The 25,106-nt window shown below is 40.7% G+C and overlaps 1 protein-coding gene across 1 annotated transcript in view; it reads right to left on the bottom strand.

Annotated features, from left to right (window-relative positions):
* The window catches only part of OTUD7A (OTU deubiquitinase 7A), a 376,613-nt gene that overhangs the window by 152,519 nt on the left and 198,988 nt on the right, over nucleotides 1–25,106 (bottom strand). Inside the window, exons 3-4 of the mRNA XM_061159630.1 lie at nucleotides 9,107–9,201; nucleotides 7,384–7,538 (exon numbers count right to left, since the gene is read on the bottom strand). Of these exons, the coding sequence (XP_061015613.1) occupies nucleotides 7,384–7,534 (151 nt within the window). The 5' untranslated portion in view covers nucleotides 7,535–7,538; nucleotides 9,107–9,201. The remainder of the gene's footprint in view (nucleotides 1–7,383; nucleotides 7,539–9,106; nucleotides 9,202–25,106) is intronic.

Raw genomic sequence — 25,106 nt, 5'->3', positions numbered from 1 at the left:
TTTAGATTCCACATAAAAGTGATATCATATGATATTTGTCTTTCTCTGTCTGACTTATTTCACTCAGTATGATCATCTCTAGGTCCATTTATGTTGTGGCAAATGACATTATTTCATTTTTTTTACATGAAAATCTGAGTAATATTCTATTGTTTATATACACCATGCCTTATTTATTCATTCATCTGTTGATGGACTTTTAAGTCATTTCCATGTGCTGTGTGTACTTGGTCGCTCAGTTGTGTCCAACTCTTTGCAACCCCGTGGTCTGTAGCCACCAGGTTCCTCTGTCCATCGGGACTCTCTAGGCAAGAATACTGGAGTGGGTTGCCATGCCCTCCTCTAGGGGATCTTCCCAACCAAGAGATTAAACCAGGTCTCTTGCATTGCAGGCAGATTCTTTACCATCTGAGCCATCAGGGAAGCTGATGAATACTGGAGTGGGTAACATTCCTTTTCCAGGGGATCTTCCCAACCCAGGAATCAAACCATGGTCTCCTGCATTGCAGGCAGATTCTTTACCAGCTGAGCTATCAGGGAAGCCCAAGTTGCTTAAAGTCTCTTCCATAAAAACATACAAATAGTTTAAAAAGTACTACAGAGAGGGCCCATGTACCTTTCACCCAGCTTCTGCCATCACTGAAAATTTTTTACCCTTAGAAACGTCTGAGACCTCACAATGAAAATAGTTTGTCCTTTGAAACATTGGCTTTTAGAAAATTCTTGACCCAAATAATTGACAACTTAAAGAACCCACCATGTGCAGGGAACCTTGGGCTTCCCACTTGTAAAAACAGAAGATAGTTTGCAGGGTATATGATAGAAGGACACTCCATGTGTCTCTCCTACTGAAATCACCTTTTTGCCTGGACAGCATGCCTGGAGCAGCTACTGAGGATCCAAAGAAGTAAATGTAAGCAGGCAGACTGAGGAAGAAAACCACAGAACTGGTGGTGAGTTTATCACTTTTTATTTCTAGTCTCCCTGATGTGAACTCATGTAGCCCAGAACCCAGAAGTGGGCATTAGCTCCAAGGGAAGACTTCTACTCTGGCTCAATAAGTAAGAAGGGGTATCCAATATTCAGAAAGAGTGTAGAAACCTCTTATTTATCTTTTTTTTTTTAAACAATTTTTTCCCCTCATTTCTCTTGTGTCCTAGACCTCAAGAAATCCTGTGGAACAATGAGAGATGGCAAGAAATCAGAATAGAAAGGCAGGGAACCTTCCTCTCCCATCAGAAGAGCTGTGGATCCCAGTGGGCATGGTGAGCCCCACTGCTATTACTCTCCCCCTGGCTTCTGCTCAGCTCTGAGATGGGTACAGTCAAATCAAATGTGTAAGAGTATGGGGCAAACAGAGCTTCAGGGTGCTAGATGTTGGGCTGCAGAGCAGAGTCCCAGGGACCCAGAACTATCAAGGCAATTATGATATGGCAGGGGCTTAGGAAAGCAACCCCTTAAAGTTGTTTATGAATTCTTGAGCTGCATGTGTATGGATCTGACCCTAAGTAGATTCCAGGGACCTGGAGCAGTAAAATATGGGGCAAACGATTGCCTAAGTCCCAGATTTGCCACTAGGTGTACACCAGACAGATCCAATAGCACTTCTCAAAGACTCAAGATTGAAACCACAATCTACAGAAGTCTTGGGGAACTGAGGACTTGTGATTTGAACCCTACTGGGTTAATTACCTTCTAAAACAAAATCTGAAAGATTTCAAATCCTGAAAGATGCCACTGTAAAAGTGCTTCACTCAATATGCCAACAAATTTGGAAAACTCAGCAGTGGCCACAGGACTGGAAAAGGTCAGTTTTCATTCCAATACCAAAGAAAGGCAATGCCAAAGAATGCTCAAACTATTGCACAATTGCACTCATCTCACACGCTAATAAATAATGCTTAAAATTCCCCAACCAGGCTTCAGCAATTATGTGAACCGTGAGCATCCAGATGTTCAAGCTGGTTTTAGAAAAGGCAGAGGAACCAGAGATCAAATTGCCAACATCCGCTAGATCATCAAAAAAGCAAGAGAGTTCCAGAAAAACATTTCTTTCTGCTTTATTGACTATGCCAAAGCCTTTGACTGTGTGGATCACAATAAACTGTGGAAAATTCTGAAAGACATGGGAATACCAGACCACCTGACCTGCCTCTTGAGAAACCCGTATGCAGGTCGGGAAGCAAGAGTTAGAACTGGACATGGAACAACAGACTGGCAAATAGGAAAAGGAGTACATCAAGGCTATATATTGTCACCCTGCTTATTTAACTTATATGCAGAGTACATCATGAGAAACACTGGGCTGGAGGAAGCACAGGCTGGAATCAAGATTGCCAGGAAAAATATCAATAACCTCAGATATGCAGATGATGCCACCCTTATGGCAGAAAGCGAAGAAGAACTAAAGAGCCTCTTGATGAAAGTGAAAGAGGAGAGTGGAAAAGTTGCCTTAAAGCTTAACATTCAGAAAACTAAGATCATGGCATCTGGTCCCATCACTTCATGGCAAATAGATGGGGAAACAGTGGAAACAGTGTCAGACTTTATTTTTGGGGGCTCCAAAATCACTGCAGATGGTGACTGCAGCCATGAAATTAAAAGACGCTTACTCCTTGGAAGGAAAGTTAGGACCAACCTAGACAGCATATTAAAAAGCAGAGGCATTACTTGGCCAACAAAGGTCCATCTAGTCAAGGCTATCGTTTTTCCAGTAGTCATGTATGGATGTGAGAGTTGGACTATAAAGAAAGCTGAGTGCCGAAGAATTGATGCTTTTCAACTGTGGTGTTGGAGAAGATTCTTGAGAGTCCCTTGGACTGCAAGGAGATCCAACTAGTCCATCCTAAAGGAGATCAGTCCTGGGTGTTCATTGGAAGGACTGATGTTGAAGCTGAAACTCCAATATTTTGGCCACCTGATGTGAAGAGCTGACTCATTTGAAAAGACCCTGGTGCTGGGAAAGATTGAGGGCAGGAGGAGAAGGGGACGACAGAGGATGAGATGGTTGGATGGCATCACTGACTTGATGGACATGGGTTTGGGTAAACTCTGGGAGTTGGTGATGGACAGGGAGGCCTGGCGTGCTGTGGTTCATGGGGTCGCAAAGAGTCAGACACAACTGAGCAACTGAACTGAACTGAAAACAAAATCTGCTATAAGATTCAAATAATATCTGTTATAAGATTTAAAAACAACCTAAGTCTTAAAACATAATATTCAAAATGTCTAGGATACAATTCAAATTTATTCACCATAACAAAAAACCAGGGAAATATCAATAGCAATGCTGGGATGCCACAGATATTGGAATTATTTGACCAAGACTTTAAAGCAGTTATTATATTTTCCAACAAGTAAGACAGAACAAACATTCTTGAAAAATACAGACAGCCTCAGCAAAGAAACAGAAGGCATAAAGAAGAATCAAGTGGAAATGTTAGAAATGAAAAAATTCAACAACTAAAATAAAAAATCATTGGTTGGGCTCAGTAACAGGATGGAGATGACAGAGGATTCAGTAATTTTATAAGTAGATCAACAGAAGTGAATAATTGACGGAGAAAGTATCAGAAAAGAAAATGATTAGAACTGTAGGGATATGTAGGACAGTAACAAAAGGTTTAACCTTTATGTCATTGAAGTCCCATTAGGAGATGAGACAAATGTACAGTAGAAAATCTTTGAGGAAATAATAGCTGAAAGGCTCGTTTGCTATTAGAAGGCAATCAATGTAATACATATATTAGCAGTTTAAAGAAGAGAAACAACTCAATCATATCAATTGATGTAGAAAATGCATTTGGAAAAAAAAAAACTTCATAATAAAACTCTCAGAAAACTAGGAACAGAAAGGTATTTTCTTCACCTGACAAAGAACATCAACCAAACCCACTGTGCATAATGGTGAAAGATGAAAAGCTTTCTCCCTAAGATCAAGAACAGGGCAAGGATATTCCCTTTCATCACTCTTATTCAACATTTTACTGGAGGTTTTAGCTAGTGCAATAAATAGGAATAAGTGAAGAATAAGTCAAGAAAAATAAATAAAAGGCATACATTGGAAAGGAAACAACATAATTGCAGAAATAGAAACTCTTAAGGAACAGACATACACACACACTTGAACAAATAACTGAGTGTAGTGTAACTGTAGGATATAAGAACAGCATGCAAAAATCAATTATATTTTTACATACTAGCAATGAACAATTAGAAAATGAACTTAAACCATATATAGAAGTTCAATCCCTCCCCAAAGATGTATCTTACAAAATATGTATAGGGTATAATATGCTAAAAACTATAAACTTCATGAAATAACTCAAACAAGCCCTAAATAAATGGGAAATATGGCTGCAACATCTTCATGGATTTGAAGACATAACATAGTTGGCAATGATTTATAGATTTACCATAATTCCAATAAAAATTTCAGCAGGAAATTTTATAGATAGAGGTAACCTAATCCTCAAGTTTATAGGGAAAGGCAAAAATACAGGCTACTTGAAACACTTTTGAAAAATAAGAACAAACCTGAAAGAATCATGCTGATTTTAAGATTTGCTACAAAGCTATAGTAATCAAGACAGTATAGCATTGGCAAAAGAATGGACATATTGATCAATAAAACTGAATTGACATCAGTAGTCTCCTATAGACACACTTAGTTTGTGACAACTATGTAAATGCAATTCAAAGGAGGAAGGATAATCTTCAAAAAATGGTCATCTATATGCATAAAAATGAAACTTTCTCTAAATCTCACATGTTATATAAAAATCAGCCCCAAATGAGTCAGACATCACAACTTTTGAGTTGACACAGGAGAAAATCTTCATGACCTGGTTATGCAAAGGTTCTTAGATGTGTCACCCAAAGCATAATCCATTAAAGAAAAAAATGATAAATTGGATTCCAGCAAAATTAAAAACTGCTGCTCTGCCAAGAGCACTGCTAAGAGAGTGAAAAGTCAAGCACAGACTGGGAGAAAATATTTACAAATCACGTATCTGACAAAGGATTTATGCTCAGAATATATAATGAACTTTCAAAACTCAACTGTAAAAAAACAGCAACCTAATTTTGCTGAGAAACTGGGAAAAGGCTTGAACAGACATTTCACCAGGGAGAATAATACACCAATGGAAAATAACATGAAAACAATTTAGCATCAGTAGTCACTAGGGAAATGAAAACTAAAATAATGAGGAAATGACATTCTAAACCTATAATGGCTAAAATTTTTTTTAAAAGCCAATTGTGGTGAGGATGTAGAGTAGCTACAACTCCCACATGTTTCTGGTAGAACACTAAATGGTACAGCACTCTGGAAAACAGTTTGGCAATTTCTTTTAAACATACACTTACCATTTGAAGTAGCAATCCCTCCGTGGTGTTTACCCTAGAAAAATTAAAACTGTTCACAAAACCCCTGTCCTGAAATGTATTACAGTTCTAGTCATAACAGCAAAAAACTGGAGACTACTAAGTGCCTCCCACAGTTGAGTGGATAAACAGTCCATGGTCCATCTCTACAATGGGTATCACTCAGCAAAGCAAAGGAACAATCTATAGACAAGCACATCAGCTCAGATGAATCTCAGAATAATTATACCGAATGAAAAGAATCTCATTTGAAAAGGTTAGGTTCTTTGTATATGTATATGATGTATATGACTTTGTATATGTATATGATGTATATGACTCCATGTATATGATATTCTTGAAACAGACAAAACCAAAGTGATAAAAAATGCAACGGGAATTGCCAGTGGCCAGGGCTGGGGAAGGCATGGCCGTAAGAGAGCAGGAGGGGTTCTTGGGAGTGATAAGAGGGTTCTGTGCTCTGAGAGAGGTAGTAATAACATAAATCTACATATGTGTTCAAATTCTTAGAACTCTACACAAAAAGTTATTTTCTTGCATTTTCCCTTAAAAAATAAAACTAAAGAAAAAAAGCTAAAAGCTCTTGCTTCTAGTTGACCAACCACATATCAATGGTACCAACCACATATCAATGGCAAGGTCAGTACTAGCTGCAAAGAGGGCAACAGCAGACAAGACCTTCATCTGTTACTGTTTGAGCATCTCTAAATGATGGTCACCCCACCCACCAAGCATTTACATCGCAACTTCTAATGTTCGCGATCGCCCTAGAAGGTGGGTTAGGCTCAATGTATAGACAAAAACTGAGGCTTAAGGGAAATACAATAATCTTCCCTACATCTTGTAGCCAGTAAATGTTGAGTCTGGACTTACCCGAGTCCTTGTTGCCAACCTCATTGTAAACCTACTTCCCTACATGACTGCTCACTAAAATTAAGAAAAGCAGTGAAAAGCTATCAGGGAAACACTAGAATAGCACTTTGAGTCACATACATCACATATATTCTCTAAGCATATTTCATTCTAAACTCCAAGAATGTTTGAAACTCTGGGAGGTTCAGGGAAATTTAAAATCGACTCCCATTTTATCAGAGTCCTCCAATAGGGAGGTCTTAATTTTCAACAGGATAGAGTAGTTACCTCCAACCATTCAAATGTACAGTGAGTCATATCTTTCCCTAAGGGAATGAAGGAATCATTGTGACTTACACTATTTGACCAAGTATTTGCTAATTTCACAAGGAGGAATTTCTATATTTGGAGCAAAGAGTAATTGTTTAAAACTCCTCTTTCACACACATGACTGTCCTGAGAAGCTGTAATTGGTTCTTCCCACTTCTTTTTACTCCACCACAAAAAAAAAAAAAAAAATTGTAAAAATACGCAAAATAAATCCATTTTAGAGACTGAAACTAAGTATTACTTTTATTTCATTATAGTTATAGCTGAATAAATATCTCAAAACATTCTAAATATAGACTAAGCACATTTTTCATGTAGTGAATGATATCCACTCTAAAAGCTTGAGGATGAATTTTCCTTCTTGCTTGTGAATTATTTTCAACTATTTTGTTGGCTATTAGGTGTTTTTTTCACCAAAAACCTTGGCCTGAAATATTTTTGTCTCAGCTAAGACACAGATAAGAAGCTAAGGTCTTCAATAAAAGTGTTTCTCTTTAATGGTTTCTAATTTCTGCTTTACTGAATATATTTTCTTTAAAAAACAGACATTGATAGATTTTGACTCAATATCTAGAAACTTTAATGCAAAGTAAAACCTAGTGAATGCCTTTTACTATAGAGAGTTGGGTGATCTATTCAATTCCCCAAAGAAAGTCAAGAGTAACAAAAGGAATTCCATCATCCACACCCTCTTTGACTTTTTAAGGAGTCCAAGAACCACCCTTGTCAGGTAAGAAAAAACTTATCTTCTGTCACTGAGTTGGGGGCAGTTATGGCCAAGAGGGTGGTCTGGGGGACCTGGAGGAGGCCTACCTTCCAGCAGGTCTCTGGCCAGACCAGGTTCTGCCCCCGTGGACCGAACAAAGTCTGACAGGACTGCGTCCATATCAAGAGTCATAGGATCGTGCAGGAGGGCCGCCCAACACTCAGCCGAGGTGGGGTTTGGAAGCAGGCTAGAAACCATCCATCTGCAGGAGAGAACAGAGAGACAAACGTGATGGAAAGAAGAAACCAGTTCTGCTTCGTGTGACACATATTTTGAGCCAGTGTGGGACAATGCCTGCTTATTTGTGTGCAACAGTAAATAATAAAAGTCAGATTCAAATGTCATTCCCTTTGTAGGTGCCATAGGAGAGAGGGGCCATTCCCAACTCAGTCTTCCTACCCTGAGTGCATGTTTAGTTGCTCGGTCATGTCCAGTTCTTTGAGAACCCATGGACTGTGACCCACTAGGCTCCTCTGTCCATGGGATTTTCCAGGCAATAATACTGGATTGGGTTGCCTTTTTCTACTCCAGGGGAATCTTCTCAACTCAGGGGTAAAACCCACATCTCCTGTATCTCCTGCATTGGCAGGCAGATTCTTTACCTCTGAGCTGTTGGTGAAGCCCACTTTCCATCTTAGATTATGTCAATTTCAGTGATAACCAATTGAAAAGAAGATAGACTTGATTGTTCTAAAATAATCAAACAATGAATCTTAGAGAGGTTCATTTAGAGCTGTTAATACTTGCACGAATGTAATTGTGTTGCTGCTATATCCTATCTACACCTTAAACAGTGACCCATCTCCACGCCCACCTCAGTCCTCACTTGGCTCTTAGGAAATAGTCCACATCAATTCCGAGTTGACAGAAATACTATGATTGCTGAAGAGGATAAATCTTTTGCCATTTTTCCAAGAGTTGTCATACTCACAAGAACAATTAATAAAATTCATAAAGATTTCAGATTTCCTAGTAGAATAATCCCAGTTAGAGGAATAAAATGTCACCCTGTAGCTTGATCACAGGCTAACTGCACCAGGCAGTTGCTAGGGAGAAACAAATAGCACATGGCAAGTGAGGGTGACTCCCACCAGTAAACTGGTAACACGGTCATGCCTGATAAAGCACAAACACACTCTCTGTCTCCATCAAGAAGGGGTTGGCAAATTACAGTCCACTACTTTGTGAACAATGTTTTATTGGAACCAGCCCTGTCCACTCCCTGTCGTACTATCTGTGGTCATTTCTGCATGTGGCTGAGTCAAGCAATGAAAACAGAAACTGTAAGATCCATGGAACCAAACATATTTACTATCTGGACCTTCACAGAAAGTTTGCTAAGTATAAACGATGGAAAATATCATCCTAGTGAGCATCTAATTAATTTTGCAAGCCATGGGGGTGAGTTTAAACCCCATGCCACTGATGAGAATCCCCCGTTTCTTTTTCACTTGGATGGGTTCTGCTCGAGTGCTAGGTCTGTGCCGACTGCTGCTGCTTTAGAGCCAGAACTGCTGGCCTAATCCCAACCCCAGCTCGGCCCCTCTGATGAGAGGTGACGCACTGTGTTACCTCTCTGAGTCGACCTGAGCATCTGTAAGACTTGGGGAGGTAAGCTCATTGAAGGTGCCAGGCCCTGAGGATGGAGGAACAAGACAGTGGCGTCTGTGACGTCAGACTACTCACTGTCCCTACACCAGCTTGCACATGGCTCTGACTGGGGTGTGATTTTTGGGTTGGTGTGGCTTGAAAATAAGAAAATGATTTGACCTAATGTATATGGTTCCAATTAGGAGATTGCTGTCTTCCTTCTCTCCATGTACCGGGGCCTCGGCCAGGAGAGCCACTTCTTTGGTCACTTCCACCTGGAGGACAAAGCAGAAGATAAGAGCGTGTTACTCTCCTGACTATCAGACAGAGGCTGAGGCTTTGCTTTGTGTCATAGGAGGCACACCTGGGGCTCGGCCAATTGTCTAAATCAAGCCCGTTTTCTCCTTGGGCACCTACCTACCAGGCGGCCATCACCTCCCAAACATGGGGGCTTCTGCAAGGTGGGTAGTGTCTCAAATTTCCTCTTTGTAACCAGTACTTACATTTCAGAGAGTATCCTTTCCCCATTTCAGACCTGTTTTCAACCTCAATAGTAAGTACCCCATTAATACATTGAATCTTGCATAGTTTTAATTACTATAACACATATATAACATGAAATCACCATTTTAACTATTTAAGAGTGCATTTCAGTGACATTAAATATATTCTACATTATTATGCACCCATCATCACCACCATCACCTCTGGGACTTTTTCATGTTCTCCAATGGAAACTCTGCCCCATTAAACGTTAACTCCCTCCCCTCTCCCCAGCCCCTGGAAACCATCGCTCTACTTTGTTTCTAAATTTGACAGTTCCAGGAGCCTCTTATCAACAAATCACATAATGTTTGTCCCCTGTTGACTGATTTATTTTGCTCAGCATGGTGGCTTCCAAGGTGCATGTGTGTTGTAGCAAGTGTTGGGATTTCCTTCCATTTTAAGGCTCACCTTAGTTGGGGATGCTGTCACAAAATGCCACAGTTTGGATGGCTCAAACAAAGGACATAGGTTTCTCATAGTTCTGGAGGCTGGCAAGTCTGAGATCAAGGTGCTGGCAGATATGGCATCTGGTGAGAGCCCATATTCTGGTTGCAGATGCCACCTTCTCCCTTGGTCCTCATGTGGCAAGGACACAAATAGCATCATGGGGACTCCATCCTCACAATCTCAACTAAACCCAATTACCTCCTGCTAGTTCCACCTCCTAATAACATCACATTGGGGGGTTAGGGCTTCAACACATCAATTTTGGGAGGATATACCATGTGGCCACAACAAGGCTGAATAACATTCCACTGTATGGAGAGACCATACCTTGTGTAGCCATTCATCCATGGCTAGACACTTAGTTGTGTCCACCTTTTGGCCACTGTGTGTAACTCAGCTTACATCCTTTCTACACTGACACCAGGTCCCTGTGCTGAGACTGGCACTGGCTCTCACCAGTGCTGTGATGAAGATTCATGCCACACCTCCCACTCTGTGCCTTGTCCTCTGCACAGACAGAAACTAAAGGGTGGACTTCGAAAGAGCTTTTTGCCACATTCAAGTATAAACATTGGTACAGCAAGAGGTTAATGTGCATGTCCCCTTGAAGACTTCTTTCTTTTATTAAAAAATTATCATTTATTTATTTTTGGCTATGCTGGGTCTTTGCTATTGGATGTGGGCTTTCTCTAGCTGCAGCGAGTAGGGGCTACTCTCTAGTGGCAGTGCATAGGTGTCTCCTGGTAGTGTCTTCTCTTGTTGTAGAGCATGGGCTCTAGGGCAAGTAGGCTTCAGAAGTTGCAGCATGGCCTTGGAATCTTCCTTGACCAAGGACTGAACCCGTGTCCCCTGCATTAACAGGCAGATTCTAAACCACTGGATTACCAGGGAAATCCAAGACTTATTTCTTAAATCTAATGCCCCCACCACACTGAGGCCCCACATTCAAGCACTGTGAAGACACAGGAGCAGCCAGGCCAATGGGGACATGGGCTCTCACCATTTTGGCCATCCTCACCCCTGCCCCCTCATGCCAGTCCTCCAGAGAGCACTGCTGGGCCCCATGACCCACCCTTCATGGCCAAGGCACCCCTCGCCTGTCCTAACCCCATGAGGACCAGGGAAGCCATGTCCAGGCTCTGCATCTTGGCCCCTGGAAAGAACTCCTCTGAGGGTCTTGCCTACTGTCCTGGGGACAGGGGCATATCAAGCTCTTTCCACTGTGGCTTCGTCTTAGGAGAGGCAGTGCAGTCCAGGGATGAGGCTTGGTCCTGGAATCAGTCTCTCTTGGTGCCAAAATAGCCCCATCACCACTCCTGTGAGGCCTCAGGTATACTGTTTCAGTTTCCTCATTGGTAGATCAGGATCATAACAGTACCTCTTAGCTGGTCTACAGTCTGAAGGAGTTAGTGCATGGAACACACTGGCCCACAGGGCATGCTCAGTAAGTGCGAGCTATTATCCAGCCTGTGATGATGAGGACCACCCTCGCCTGCCCAGGCCTCCACTGAGGACCAGAACTGCCGCCTCTGGAAGCACTGCAGAGCTAGCTTGGATGGCAGAAGGGGTGCGTGCTGCCCTCAGCCAGTTCTGCTGGACATACCAGAAAGTTTGCTAATTGATTACATGTAGGTGTGCACCCAGACAGGTAGGTGCCTGTTCCTAAGAGCAACAGAGGCACCAAGTGCCCCCCACCCCGCTCCCTATCACTCTCAGACACAGGCGGGATGACCAACACCCTCTTTCTTAGCTGTCACTGAGTCCAGATGGATACAAAGGCCTGAAAATACACAGTAGGACCCTGGGGAGAACCCAGGAGGGGGTTCAAAGTGATCATCCAAGCCCATCCCTGGGCTCTGTCCGCTCCCTGCAAAATACAGGGCTTTGGCCAGAATATTCTGTTTCTGGCCAATCACTGCCCATGTTCCAAGGACCAGGCACCTGGCTAGGCATTTTCCTAAAACCATGTTGGGGGACATGCTCTTTATCCTTAATAGGTATTTTTAAAAATAATGTATATGCTAATTTTAAAAATGTTATACATTTTAACATATGATTTATTCATTTTTAATGAAGTATATATTTAATTTACAATATTGTGTTAGTTTCAGGTGTATAGTGAAGTGATTCAGATATATATACATATATTCTTTTTCAGATTTTTTCCTTTATAGGTTATTACGAGATATTGAGTACAGTTCCCTGTGCTACACAGTAGGTCCTTGTTATCTGTTGAGTAGGTATTTGCATGATTCCTCTCTGTGTGTGAGGTGATGGAGGTTTGAGAAGGGAGAGCCAGGCAGCGCTGTTGAGATGTACCCTGGTCTTTCCCTTGGGACGAGAGCTGTCCCCGGCCCTTGACCTTCTCTTCCACAGGCAGACAGACTGGACTGACAGCTCTCCTGCTGGGAGCCTCTCAAGGGTCACTTGGAAGCCCAGAGCACAGAGGTCCTTCCCATGTCCTTCTCTCTGGGCCCCTGTAGCTTGGCCTAGCCCCTCACAGCCCCTGGCTCCTTCCTTCCCTCCCTCCCAGGCCCCTGACTCCCCAAGGTCACAGTCCTGAGAGGGTGTTCTGCATGCTCACAGGTGCTCTGGACTGTCTGCCACATACAGGGTGTCTCTTGTGTGGCTCCCCTCAGTGTCCTGCTGACCCCTGACCAACCCCAGCCATGCTGGGTCCCAGCAGTGCTGTCTGAACCCCTGTGACAGCGTAAACTCTGTCATGCTACATACGCAGGGACCCCAACCAGAAAAGACAGAAGAAATTGCCACAGAAGAGGTCCTCTTGACACAGATTTCTCAGGCTCTGCCATGCACATGCACACACACACACACACAGGACTATGGGTGTCACATGTGGAGGCTGGAGGCCTGGCTCATCCACAAACTATTCCATGCTTTGGGAAATATGGCTAAAACTGTACTCTCCTCCCATTTTATTATTAGTCTTTTGTTTCTTATTAAATCAGCAAGTTGAAGTCAAGTTTTAATTAAGTGATAAGCTCCTAAAGTTTATATAACCAATTAAAACAAAGGACGGCCCAGCTTCCTAGAAAGTACTCCAAGCATTTGTCTCTTTGCTTGGGTAAGTTAGTTTCATTACATACAAGAATGTGGGCCCGTTTTGGATTTCACCCTGAGAACTCCCAAGGTTTTGAACAAACAAATGCACAACACCAAGAGTGAACACTAATGGACATTATAGACTTTGGGTGATAAGGATGTGCCAGTGTCAGTTCATCGACTGTAACACACATATTACCTTGGTGTGGGATGCTGACAGTGGTGGAGGCCATGTGTGTGGGGACAGGAGTTATATGGTAACAGTCCATACCTTCTGCTCAGCTTTGCTGTATACTTAAAACTCCTCTAAAAATTATCTATTAAAAGGTTTTATTTTTCACATTGAAAGAATTGATGTAGTTGGACTTGATCTTGGTGTATTAAGTGAGGCATGGATTCAATTTTAGCATTTTTCCTGTCTATACAACTATTTCAATACAACTTAAGAGCAAAACCCATCAATGCGGAAGCCCTTCTAATCTCAGATGCTTTCATTGCTATATGGTATGTTTGCATATGCAATTGCATCTATTTCTGTATTTTTCTGTTTAAATTATGCCTTGGCTATTGTTTAGTCGCTAAGTCATGTCCAACTCTTTTGTGATCTCAAGGACTATAGCCCACCAGGCACCTCTGTTTATGGGATTTCCTAGGCAAGTTACTGGAGTGGGTTGCCATTACCTCCTCCAGGGATCTTCTCAACGCAGGGATCGAACTCATATCTCCTGCATAGGCAGGTGGGTTCTTTATCACTGAGCCACCAAGGAAGCCCATATTTATGCCTAGGTATCCATAAAAGGTATCTTTTCTCCCAATATGTATATTAACTGGTTATCATATTTCTAAACAAAACTATTTACTTCTGGCTGTTAAATTTATATCCTGTTCTTTTACGAAATTCTTAATTAGTGCTTGTAGAAATTTATCCATGGGGTCTTTTTGTTTTGCTAGATATACAATCACATCCTATGCAAACAGAGATTGTGTTACTCTGAATTTTCAGTTTTTAAGCCTCCTTCTTCTCTTGCCTGACTGAACTAATTCAATATACTATTAACTGTTCATAGAGGTAATGGGCATTTTTGCTTTTTTTCTAACTTTAGTAGAATTGCCACACTGAGTAAGATGCTGGCTACTAGCTTTTGGGCTATACACATATGTGTACATATGTTTAGAAAGTACCCATATACCTTATTGGAGAAGGAAATGGCAACCCCCTCCAGTACTCTTGCCTAGAGAATTCCGTGGACGAGGAGCCTGGTGGGCTGCTGTTCATGGGGTCACACAGAGTCAGATATGACTGAAGCAACTTAGCATGCGTGCCTGTGTTGGAGAAGGAAATGGCAACCCACTCTAGTATTCTTGCCTGGAGAATCCCAGGGACAGAGGAGCCTGGTGGGCTGCCGTCTATGGGGTCGCATAGAGTTGGGCATGACTGAAGCGACTTAGCAGCAGCAGCAGCATATACCTTATTAAGTAGCATTATTATGGATGAATGTTGATTTTCACATAATTTTTTCTTAATATCTATTAATATAATGAATTCTATTAATTAACTTCTAATATTAAACTTTACTCATACTTCTAGAATAAATAAATCTTTAATCATTTATTGGTATTTCTTTTCCTATGTGCTTTTTTCTTCAGTTTGCTAGTTTTTATTTAAAACTTCTATTTTCATATTAATGCATTAACTTGATATATGGCTTTTATTTTTATGTGCAATCTTTTGTGTAAATTTGACAGTTTTATGGTTAACATCCTATACACAGAGCAAAACCATAGGCTTATCTTCTCAGTTCTCTTGCAATAGCCTAAGTAGCACTGGAGTCACCTGACATTAAAATGTTAGGTAGATACTCCCTGTGAATCAATCTATTCCTGATGTTTCTTTTGAAGGAAACCCTTTACAATTTCCCCTATTTATTTTTTCCTGTGGAAATTACTGTTCAGACTTTCTATAGGGTTAAATTGTGTTAGGCTTTATTTTATTACAGATTTATCCACTTCATCTTGGCTTTCCAATTTATTTGAAAGGAGTTGGACAATGAAAAACATTCTTCCCATGGGTGTAAATTCTCTCTATAGCTAAATGAGGAGGGCCCAGGATGACACTGAGTATACTAAGAATTTTACAGGTGGGTTAACTCTCATTCAGACAACAACTCCACAAGCCAAGTGGCTCTGTTCCATTTTACTGAAGATCAGACAGCTCAGTAGCAGAGTAATGACTCCCACAAAGACCCACTTAGACCTAAGGTCGCTATTCACCAATCCTTTATAATGGCATGGAGTCTTCAAACATTCTGAGATCCAAATGTCTAGCACCTTTAAAACACAGCACATGCATCAGTGTATGATCAGAAGTAAAACATTTCCTTAGTAGACACTCAATCATACATTTTAATGATTTTTCTCCTAGGATGGAAAGGTGGAAAAAAGTCTCTCCTAAAACTTATATTTTTGCTAATAGTACTGAGTGTAGGATCTACTGAGGTTTTCTATTGTGTGCATGGAAATGACACATTAATAGGTTAAATCTCTAAAAATCTTCAACAGTTCTTAGTATGAGAATAGATGTATAGGTATCATCACACTCGAGGCTCATGAACCCCAAAGAATTACAGACTCTTCTTTCCATGCTGCTTCCTATCTTGAACTCACATTAAGAGAAGATAATTAGAGAATCCACAAGGAATAATAATCATTCATTTTGAAGATAATACTTAAACATGGAAGTAAAGTTTTAAGGCCACAAGACATGGAAGTATTTATTCTCACTTGTAGAGGACAGTAATATCCGTGCAACTGTGGAAGGTGCCCACATCAGGACTGATCACCTTCTAAGGGCACCTGGATGTCAGAGCATTATTTGCATCCTTGCAAATCTCCAGCAGAGCTTCCCTGCACAATTCAAGCCTTCAGCATTGGAATGCTTTCAAGATTCCCTTGCTTTAAAGGATTTATGCTTTTATTCTCCAGGCTCACAAATCTAGCTGTTACACAGGCATAAAATGTATGTTTGAACCAGACCAATGTGCCATAAACAAGGGTTTAAAAAGATCTAAACAACTCATTATTCAGGTTTATACTTCTCCTGTTGATTTCAATCATTTTATCCAGGTCTTCTAGGAAAAGGTGTATCTGCTAACAAGTTAAAAGAGTCTTAAAAAAGAAAAACAAAACCTAAAGGGTCAGGATCCTTCCATGGTCTTACTGACATGAAACGAACACTTCAAGTATGTGTGTAGGTCCTGGGCTGCCACTGCTGAGCTACGTGCCGCCTCGTCTCTCTCTGTGAGGGCTGTCCTGAAGGTCAGGGTTCCTATTTTTTGCACTAACATCACCATAAACTGGAATATACCAGTTGTTAAATAAATCTGCTGAGTGGACAAATAAAAATACTAAATCCAAGTTCCTACTCCATCTGATGGGTATACATGAAAATAACCATTATTCAACTTAGACTGGTATAAATGATAAAATATGATTTATTAAAAAAAATTAGGATACTAGAAAGGGTTAGTGAAAAGGCCAAATGTAGGATGAGTTTTTGAGGATTTAGGAAGGCTGAATAGAAGACATTCCAAGCTGGATGTACACTATAAGCACAGGCCAAAAGGCAAAAGCACATCTGTATGTCTCTGGGTGCAGGGATACCAGAAGCAGGAGAGCTGTGGGCACGGTGACTACAGGTAAAGGTCAGGGTCGGACCTGTGGGCTGTCAAGGTGAGAAGCTAGATTCTTACATGAGGCCAGTGGGAAACCACTGGGAGTTTCTGAGTAGAGAATGGACATGTACTGTGCTAGGAAAACAAAGACACAAAAGATTTGGTAACAGGGTGAAAAATGGATTAAGAGTGTAGAAAGAAATAGGAAAGTACTCATTCATTTTCTTAGATGTTGCCTACTCCATACCTACTCACCTACCACTGGTAATGTCTTGGTTTATCAGGTTGCAGTGCAGAACCCTTGATTTTTGGAGACTGACAATATTCCTAGTACTGGGTAATGAATCCAGAGCCAGTCACTGAAATCTCCCCTCCTTGAACTCAGATTCACCAATCCGGATGCAGCTGCACTGAATGATTCAGGTCTATGTGATAGAGGCAGGAGTCAACTGTGTTGAGTTTATGGGAAAGCCGTTGCTTCCCTGATAGAAGGGGTCAGGCTTAACTGATACAGTCCTTTCCCACTGGCTTTCTTCCTCCTTTCTACCTTAGGCAAAGAAATACCATCTCCAAGTATATCTGCCATCTTCGGTCTTTGAGAAAGCCAGAGGATGACCCAACATGCAGGTTGGTGGAGTAACAAGTCCAATCCTGATGGTATCACTGAACTTTGCCCAGGCCCTAGACTTCACCCCTCTGGACTTCCCATCATTCTTCTCATATAAATACCTATCAGTTCTATCCAAGTAAGTCAAATGCTTGGTGATTTATAGCTGAACTTAGATTCCTAGTTGCTACATTAAGGGAGAGTAATTCAGATGTCAAAATTAGAAAAGAAAGAACAGAAAAGAGAAAAAGTCATAGGGTAATGTCATTTATAAACATGGATGAAAACCTTAAAAGATGAGTAAGTGAATCCAACTGTAGAAAAAGACAGAGAAAGACAAAGGACTCTGGAGCCCTAGCCCCAATAGAATAATGGAGATAAGGGTACAGGGAGATTCAGGTGGCAGGAAGGCAGTCCTGGGGATTCGTGGAGTTGCCATCCCTGAAAGGCTTACCCCACATTCATGAGAGAGGAGCAAGTTCCCCTCCTACTAAATTCCCTATTATTTCTTCTCCCTGTTACTAACAGCCAAACATGATCCTAATGTGGGTATGCTATATTAACACTCTCCAGAAGAAAAACCATATGATCATCTCAAAAGATGCCAAAAAGCTCACATCATTCATTATACAACTCAAAATAAACCAGGAATAGAAGAAAACTTCCTTTACTTATTAAAGGGTATTCCAAACTTACAACAATTATCCTACCTAATAATACAGACTTTAGAAGTAGTGCCATCCAAATTTAGAACAAGCCCAGGACCGAGTCTTAGAACAAAGAAGAACATTTTAAATGGCTGGAACAAGACCAACATAAAAAAATCAATACCCTTTTTACATACCAACATTAGCTAATTAATCACTTTTTTAAAAAACAAAAGATCCATTTCATTAAAAGTTTCCATAATTAACTAGAGTTCACACATCAAACATGAAATAAGCTTTCTGTTTGAACAGAAAACAATATTTAAGGCGAGAAAGAAAAATAAAAGGATGGGAAGACTATTTTTAAAATTCTAATTCATACCATAACTTCAATACCACCAGAACAGAACTGTTATGGAATATGACAGTTTCTAAAACATAGAAGAATAAAGAAGCAAGAAATTCCAAAGCACTTTTGATAAAGATCAAAGTGGATTCAGAAGTCTGTTCTACCACACATCAAACATAAAAGTACTGTGATTAAAGTAGTGTGGAAAGGGGCAGACAGAGGCACCAGTGAGAGGATGGAAAATGTGTGTATTTATGTGTGTATAAAACAGATTGAGAGAGAGAGAGGAGAATAAGAACGAGGAAGGGGTGGGGAGGGGAGAGATGGGGAGGGGGAGGAAGAGAGGAAGAACATGAAGCAGAGGAAGAAGGGAGAGAGGGAAAAGGAGGAGGAGAGGGAAGGAGGAGGGGGAGAGGTGAGATGGGGGAAGGAGGAAGGGATGCTACCCACACTGCGCTGACTGACATATGGCAAAAAGTAAAACTGTACTGTGTTAAAGCACCAGAGTTTGGGGGACAATTGTTGTAGCATTTAGCCTGTCCTGACTCATAGAGAAAGTCTTCTTAAAATACAAAAAGCAAAAGCCATCATAGAAAAATTTGATGAAATGAATAACAGCAAAAGTGCCAAATCAATAAATAAACTTCTGAATGACAAAACAAATCAAAGTTAGACAGAACAGGAGAAAATTTTGGAAAATATATAATGAACAAGGAACTGACATTCAGAATAGAAAATGAACATATCCAAATAATTAAAGATTCACAGAACAAGAAAAAAATTGGCAAATCATATGAATGTGAAGTTTATAGGAAGCCCACATGACAAATCAGTATATGGAAAGATAATCAACCTTAGTAACAATGAAGGGAATACAAATTTAACTATAAGATAACCATTAACCATGCCGACCCAGCCCCTACCCCACAGATTGGCTCCTCAAAAAATTAAGTTTGGAAGGTCTTGAAGATGGCATGGGAAGTGGAGTGCATCTCTTTCCATGGATGCATCAGGAATATATCTTCAGATGTAGAAGATCTCACAGAGCACCAACTAAGAGTTGGCAGGAGTCCCTGACCACTGGGAGAGGAATATATAGAGCCATGCAAAACTCAGTAGGATGAAGGAAGGAAGGGAAAAAGAGGAGGAGAGTGAGTGGGACTGGATCTGCACCTGGAGACTGAGGGAGCTGAAGCAGGGGTGAAATCTCCACATCAGGGCAATCAGTTGGGACAGAGGGGAAGCACTTGAGGCTGTCGGAGAGTGAAACAGTAGATCTAGTTTCATTCTTTTACAAGTGGTTGACCAGCTTTCCCAGCACCACTTGTTAAAGAGGTTGTCTTTTTTCCATTGTATATCCTTGCCTAGAACACTTTCTAACACCATACACAAAAATAAACTCAAAATGGATTAAAGATCTAAATGTGAGACCAGAAACTATAAAACTCCTAGAGGAGAACATAGGCAAAACACTCTCTGACATAAACCACAGCAAGATCCTCTATGACCCACCTCCCAGAATATTGGAAATAAAAGCAAAACTAAACAAATGGGACCTAATGAAACTTAAAAGCTTTTGCACTACAAAGGAAACTATAAGTAAGGTGAAAAGACAGCCCTCAGATTGGGAGAAAATAATAGCAAATGAAGAAACAGACAAAGGATTCATCTCAAAGATATACAAGCAACTCCTGCAGCTCAATTCCAGAAAAATAAATGACCCAATCAAAAAATGGGCCAAAGAACTAAACAGACATTTCTCCAAAGAAGACATACAGATGGCTAACAAACACATGAAAAGATGCCAAACATCACTCATTATCAGAGAAATGCAAATCAAAACCACAATGAGGTACCATTACACGCCAGTCAGGATGGCTGCTATCCAAAAGTCTACAAGCAATAAATGCTGGAGAGGGTGTGGAGAAAAGGGAACCCTCTTACACTGTTGGTGGGAATGCAAACTAGTACAGCCACTATGGAGAACAGTGTGGAGATTTCTTAAAAAACTGGAAATAGAACTGCCATATGACCCAGCAATCCCACTTCTGGGCATACACACTGAGGAAACCAGATCTGAAAGAGACACATGCACCCCAATGTTCATCACAGCACTGTTTATAATAGCCAGGACATGGAAGCAACCTAGATGCCCATCAGCAGACGAATGGATAAGGAAGCTGTGGTACATATACACCATGGAATATTACTCAGCCATTAAAAAGAATTCATTTGAATCAGTTCTAACGAGATGGATGAAACTGGAGCCCATTATACAGAGTGAAGTAAGCCAGAAAGATAAAGAACATTACAGCATACTAACACATATATATGGAATTTAGAAAGATGATAACGACAACCCTTTATGCAAAACAGAAAAAGAGACGCAGAAGTACAGAACAGACTTTTGAACTCTGTGGGAGAAGGTGAGGGTGGGATGTTTAGAAAGAACAGCATGTATATTATCTATGGTGAAACAGATCACCAGCCCAGGTGGGATGCATGAGACAAGTGCTCGGGGCTGGTGCACTGGGAAGACCCAGAGGAATCGGGTGGAGAGGGAGGTGGGAGGGGGGATCGGGATGGGGAATACGTGTAAATCTATTGCTGATTCATGTCAATGTATGACAAAACCCACTGAAAAAATAAAATAAATTAAAAAAAAGAAACAGTAGATCTGTGATACTCTGAATGGAGTGAGAACCACACAGACAATCCATGCCGTGGCCCTACGTACCTTGGACAGTTACACAAGTCACTGCTGGCAGCAGAAGTGTAAGGAATGGAGAGCAATTCCAGGGCAAGGGCTGCTGTTGACTATGGGGAAATGGCCTGAGGTGATAGGAGAGAGGAAATTGTGATGGGGAATGCCTTTGGAGGGAAGCCTGGCAGCTACAGAGGCAGGGTGTGATTGCTGAGTCACGTGCAGGGGATAGAGCCATCACTGCAGGCTTTCTCTCCTCACGTGCTGGCGCCAACAGCTGACCAACAGAGAAAGACCAACAGAGAGGGTGGCCCTTTGAGTGCCTGCTGCACCAAGCAAGAGAGAAGGACCAGCCAGGAAGGCCCTTTGAATGCCAGCTACCAGAGATTAGTTTTCTAAAAGCACCATATCTTCTACACCTGTGGCTGCTGGCTTCATGGTGCACGTGGTGCCTCTAGGGTCTCTGTGATCAAAGCAGCCATGCCACCTCTATGCTCAGCCCTCACTGGGACAGAGTTACCAGAGGCTGGGAAAAAGCCCTAAGGTGCCATGTCTCCCACACCCATGGCTATCAGCTTCCCTGCAAATCTGGCACTAACAGGGGCTCTGTGATTCAAGCAGCCACACCACCTCCATGCCCGTTGGTGACTGGGGCAGTCCCAAATCCTCCAGGACAGCCTCAAGAGCAGACTCCCATGGATGACCCACATGTGGAGGTGGGGATAAAACCACAACTGAGCCCCAGGGGCGTAGTGACTAAGGAAGAGGATCGAAAATCTTTCCACCAGCTGTAAAATCTGTAGATTAAATTCACATGATCAACTAGGTAGACTCTGATTCTAAGGAATATATAAAAGGACAATGAGCATTCCCACAAAAGAAAATGCCCTAGCTCTGGCAGCTGTGGACACTGGGGACAAGAACACGTAGGAGCAGGGCCAGAATAGGTTCAGCTGTCACCACAGCAGGTCCAGAGACCAGCCCCTCAAGCCCACCCAGTACTGGAGGGTCTCCTAGGGAAGCAGAGGTGGGCTATGGCTCACAGAGGGGTAAAAGATGCCGACAGCTGAGACTCAAGGAAAACAGTTATTACTATTTTTATATTTTGATTTTTCTGTAGTTGGTTCAAGAGTTTTTTCTTTTTCTTTTTTTTCTCTGTAGCTGTAGTTTGTTATTTTTTATCATTATTATCCCTATTTAGGCTTTTGAGAACTTTTTTAAACATCACACTTTTAATTTCCTCTACTTCTATGTTGGCTTTCTGCAGTTCTGTGATTTTGTTTGTTTGTTTTTGTTTTGCTCTTTTCTTGTAGTAGTTATTATTTAATATATATATATTTATATACATTATTTAACTTTACTTTTCTATTCTTTTCTTTCTTTTTTTCACTATGTTTGTTAGTTTGATTTGTTTTCTTTGCTTTATTCCTCAGTTGACACTCTGCTTTGGTCTTGGTTTCTGTTTTGTGTTTTAGTTTTGTTTTTAATTGATAACAATTTTGGTTTCCTTTGCTCACTGGGTCACACTCTTGGTATGTCATTCTCTTCAGACTGTTTTGGTTTTGGTTGTTTGTGTGTATGTGTTTGTGTGTGTATGTTCATTTTTGTTTCTATATTTCTGATTTTGCATTTACCATTTATCTGGGGTTCATTTTTTGTTTATTTCTGTTTTGTTTTGCTTATTTGTTTAAATCCCCTTTACTGCCATAACAATCAGATTTTTAGGGGTTCCTTGACCAGAGGTTGGGCCTGAGCCTCTGGGATGGCAATGCTGAGCCCAGGACACTAGACTGAGAGAGAACTCCTGACCCCAGGGACTATTAATTAGTGAGACCTCCCATGAAGGCCTCCACCTGTATCCAAGACTTGGCACCCCTAACTGCTAACAGCACCCAGCACTGGAAGCCTCACCCAAACAACAGGCAAGGTAAGATCCCAAACCTAATCATCAGCAGATAGGCATCCCATGGACATCCCAAATCATACCACCTCACACAGCTCTGCCCATCAGAGGGAAAAACTCACCTTCTCTCACCAGAACACAGGCACAAGTCCCTCCTAATACAAAGGCTACACAAGACACTGAAGAAACCTTATCTGAAGAGGCCAGAGACCAAAAGCAAAAGGAACTATGATCCTATAGCCCGGGGAAAGGAAACCTCAAACACAATAAGTTAGACAAAGTGAAAAGACAGAGAACTATTGTACAAATGAAGAAAACAAGGTAAAACCCCCTAAGACTAAATAAATGAAGAGGTAATAGGCAAACTGCCTGAAAATAATTCAGAATAATGATAGTAAAGATGATCCAAAATCTCGAAAATAGAATGGAGAAAATGCAAGAATCATTTAACACATTTAAAAAGACCTAGAAGAAATAAAGAATAAATAGTGACAAAAAACACAATTACTGAAATTAAAAATACTCTGGAAGAAATCAATGGCAGGACAACTGAGGCAGAACAGATAAGTGAACTGGAAGATAATATGGTAGAAATTACTGTTGAAGAGCAGAATAAAGAAAAAAAGAATGAAAAGAATTGACGATAGTCTCAGAGACCTCTGGGACAATATTAAATGTATCAACATTCAAATGATAGGGGTACCAGAAGAAGAAGAGAAAAAGAAAGCGTCTGAGAAAATTTTTGAAGAAATTATAGTTGAAATTTTCCCTAACATGGGAAAGGAAATAGGAGAAACATCCAGGGAGAAACACCCTGAGACACATTAATCAACCAACAAAAATTAAATGCAAAGAAAAAATATTAAAAGAGGCAAGGGAAAAGCAACATGTAACATACAAAGGAAACATACAGTGAACAGCTGATCTTTCAGCAGAAACTCTGCAGGACAGAAAGGAATGGCAGGATATATTTGAAGTAATGAAAGGGAAAAATCTACAACCAAGATTACCCAGCAAGGAGCTCATTCAAAATTGATAGAGAAATCAAAAGTTCTACAGACAAGTAAGAGTATTTAGCACCACCAAAGCAGCTTTACAACAAATGCTAAAGAGATTTCTGTAGGCAGGAAACACAAGAGAAGGAAAAGACCCACAAAAGCAAATGCAGAACAATTAAGAAAATGTCAATAGGAATGTATATATAATAATTACTTTAACTGTAAATGGATTAAACACTTCAACCAAAAGACACAGAGTTGCTGAATGGATACAAAAACAAGCCTATACATATGCTGTCTACAAAAGCCCCACTTCAGACCTAGAGACACATACAGACTGAAAGTAAGAGGATGGGAAAAGATACTCCATGCAAATGGAAATCAAAAGGAAGCCAGAGCAGCAATTCTCATATTAGACAAAATAGACCTTAAAGAATATTACATGAGATAAAGAAGGACATTACATAATGATCAAGGGATCAATTCAAGAAGACATGAAAATTGTAAACATTTATGCACCCAACATAGGAGCACTTCAGTACATAAGGCAAACAATAACAGACATAAAAGGGGAAATAGACAGTAAAACAATAATAGTGGGGGACTTTAACACCCTACTTACACCAATGCATAGATCATCAAAACAGAAAATTTATAAACAAATACAGCCTTAAATGACACATTAGACCAGATAAACCTAATTGATACCTTCAAGACATTCCATCCAAATACCAAAGAATACACTTCTCAAGTATACACAGAACATTCTCCAGGATAGATCACATTTTGGGTCACAAATCAAACCTTGGTAAATTTAAGAAAGTTGAAATCCTATCAAGCATCTTTTCTGACCACTACACTATGAGACTAAATATAAATTACAGAAAAACTGTAAAAAACACAAACACATGGAGATTAAACATTATGATTCTAGATAACCAACAGGTTACTGAGGAAATCAAAGGGGAAATTAAAAAATACCTAGAAACAAATGACAATGAAAATACAACAACTCAAAACCTATGGGATGCAGCAAAAGCAGTTCTAAGAGGGAAGTTTATAGCAATGCAATTCTACCCCAAGAAATAAGAAAAACATCAAATAGACAACCTAAACTTGGGGCTCCCCTGGTGGCTCAGATGGTAAAAGAATCTGCATGCAAAGATCAAAGCACAAATAAATGAAAAAGAAGTACAGGAAACAATAACAAAGATCATAAAACTAAAAGTGGTTCTTTGAGAAGGT

This window comes from Dama dama, chromosome 13 (genome assembly GCF_033118175.1).
Source record: "Dama dama isolate Ldn47 chromosome 13, ASM3311817v1, whole genome shotgun sequence".
In the NCBI taxonomy this organism is placed as follows: Eukaryota; Metazoa; Chordata; class Mammalia; order Artiodactyla; family Cervidae; genus Dama; species Dama dama.
This window is presented reverse-complemented; position numbering and strand designations above follow the sequence as displayed.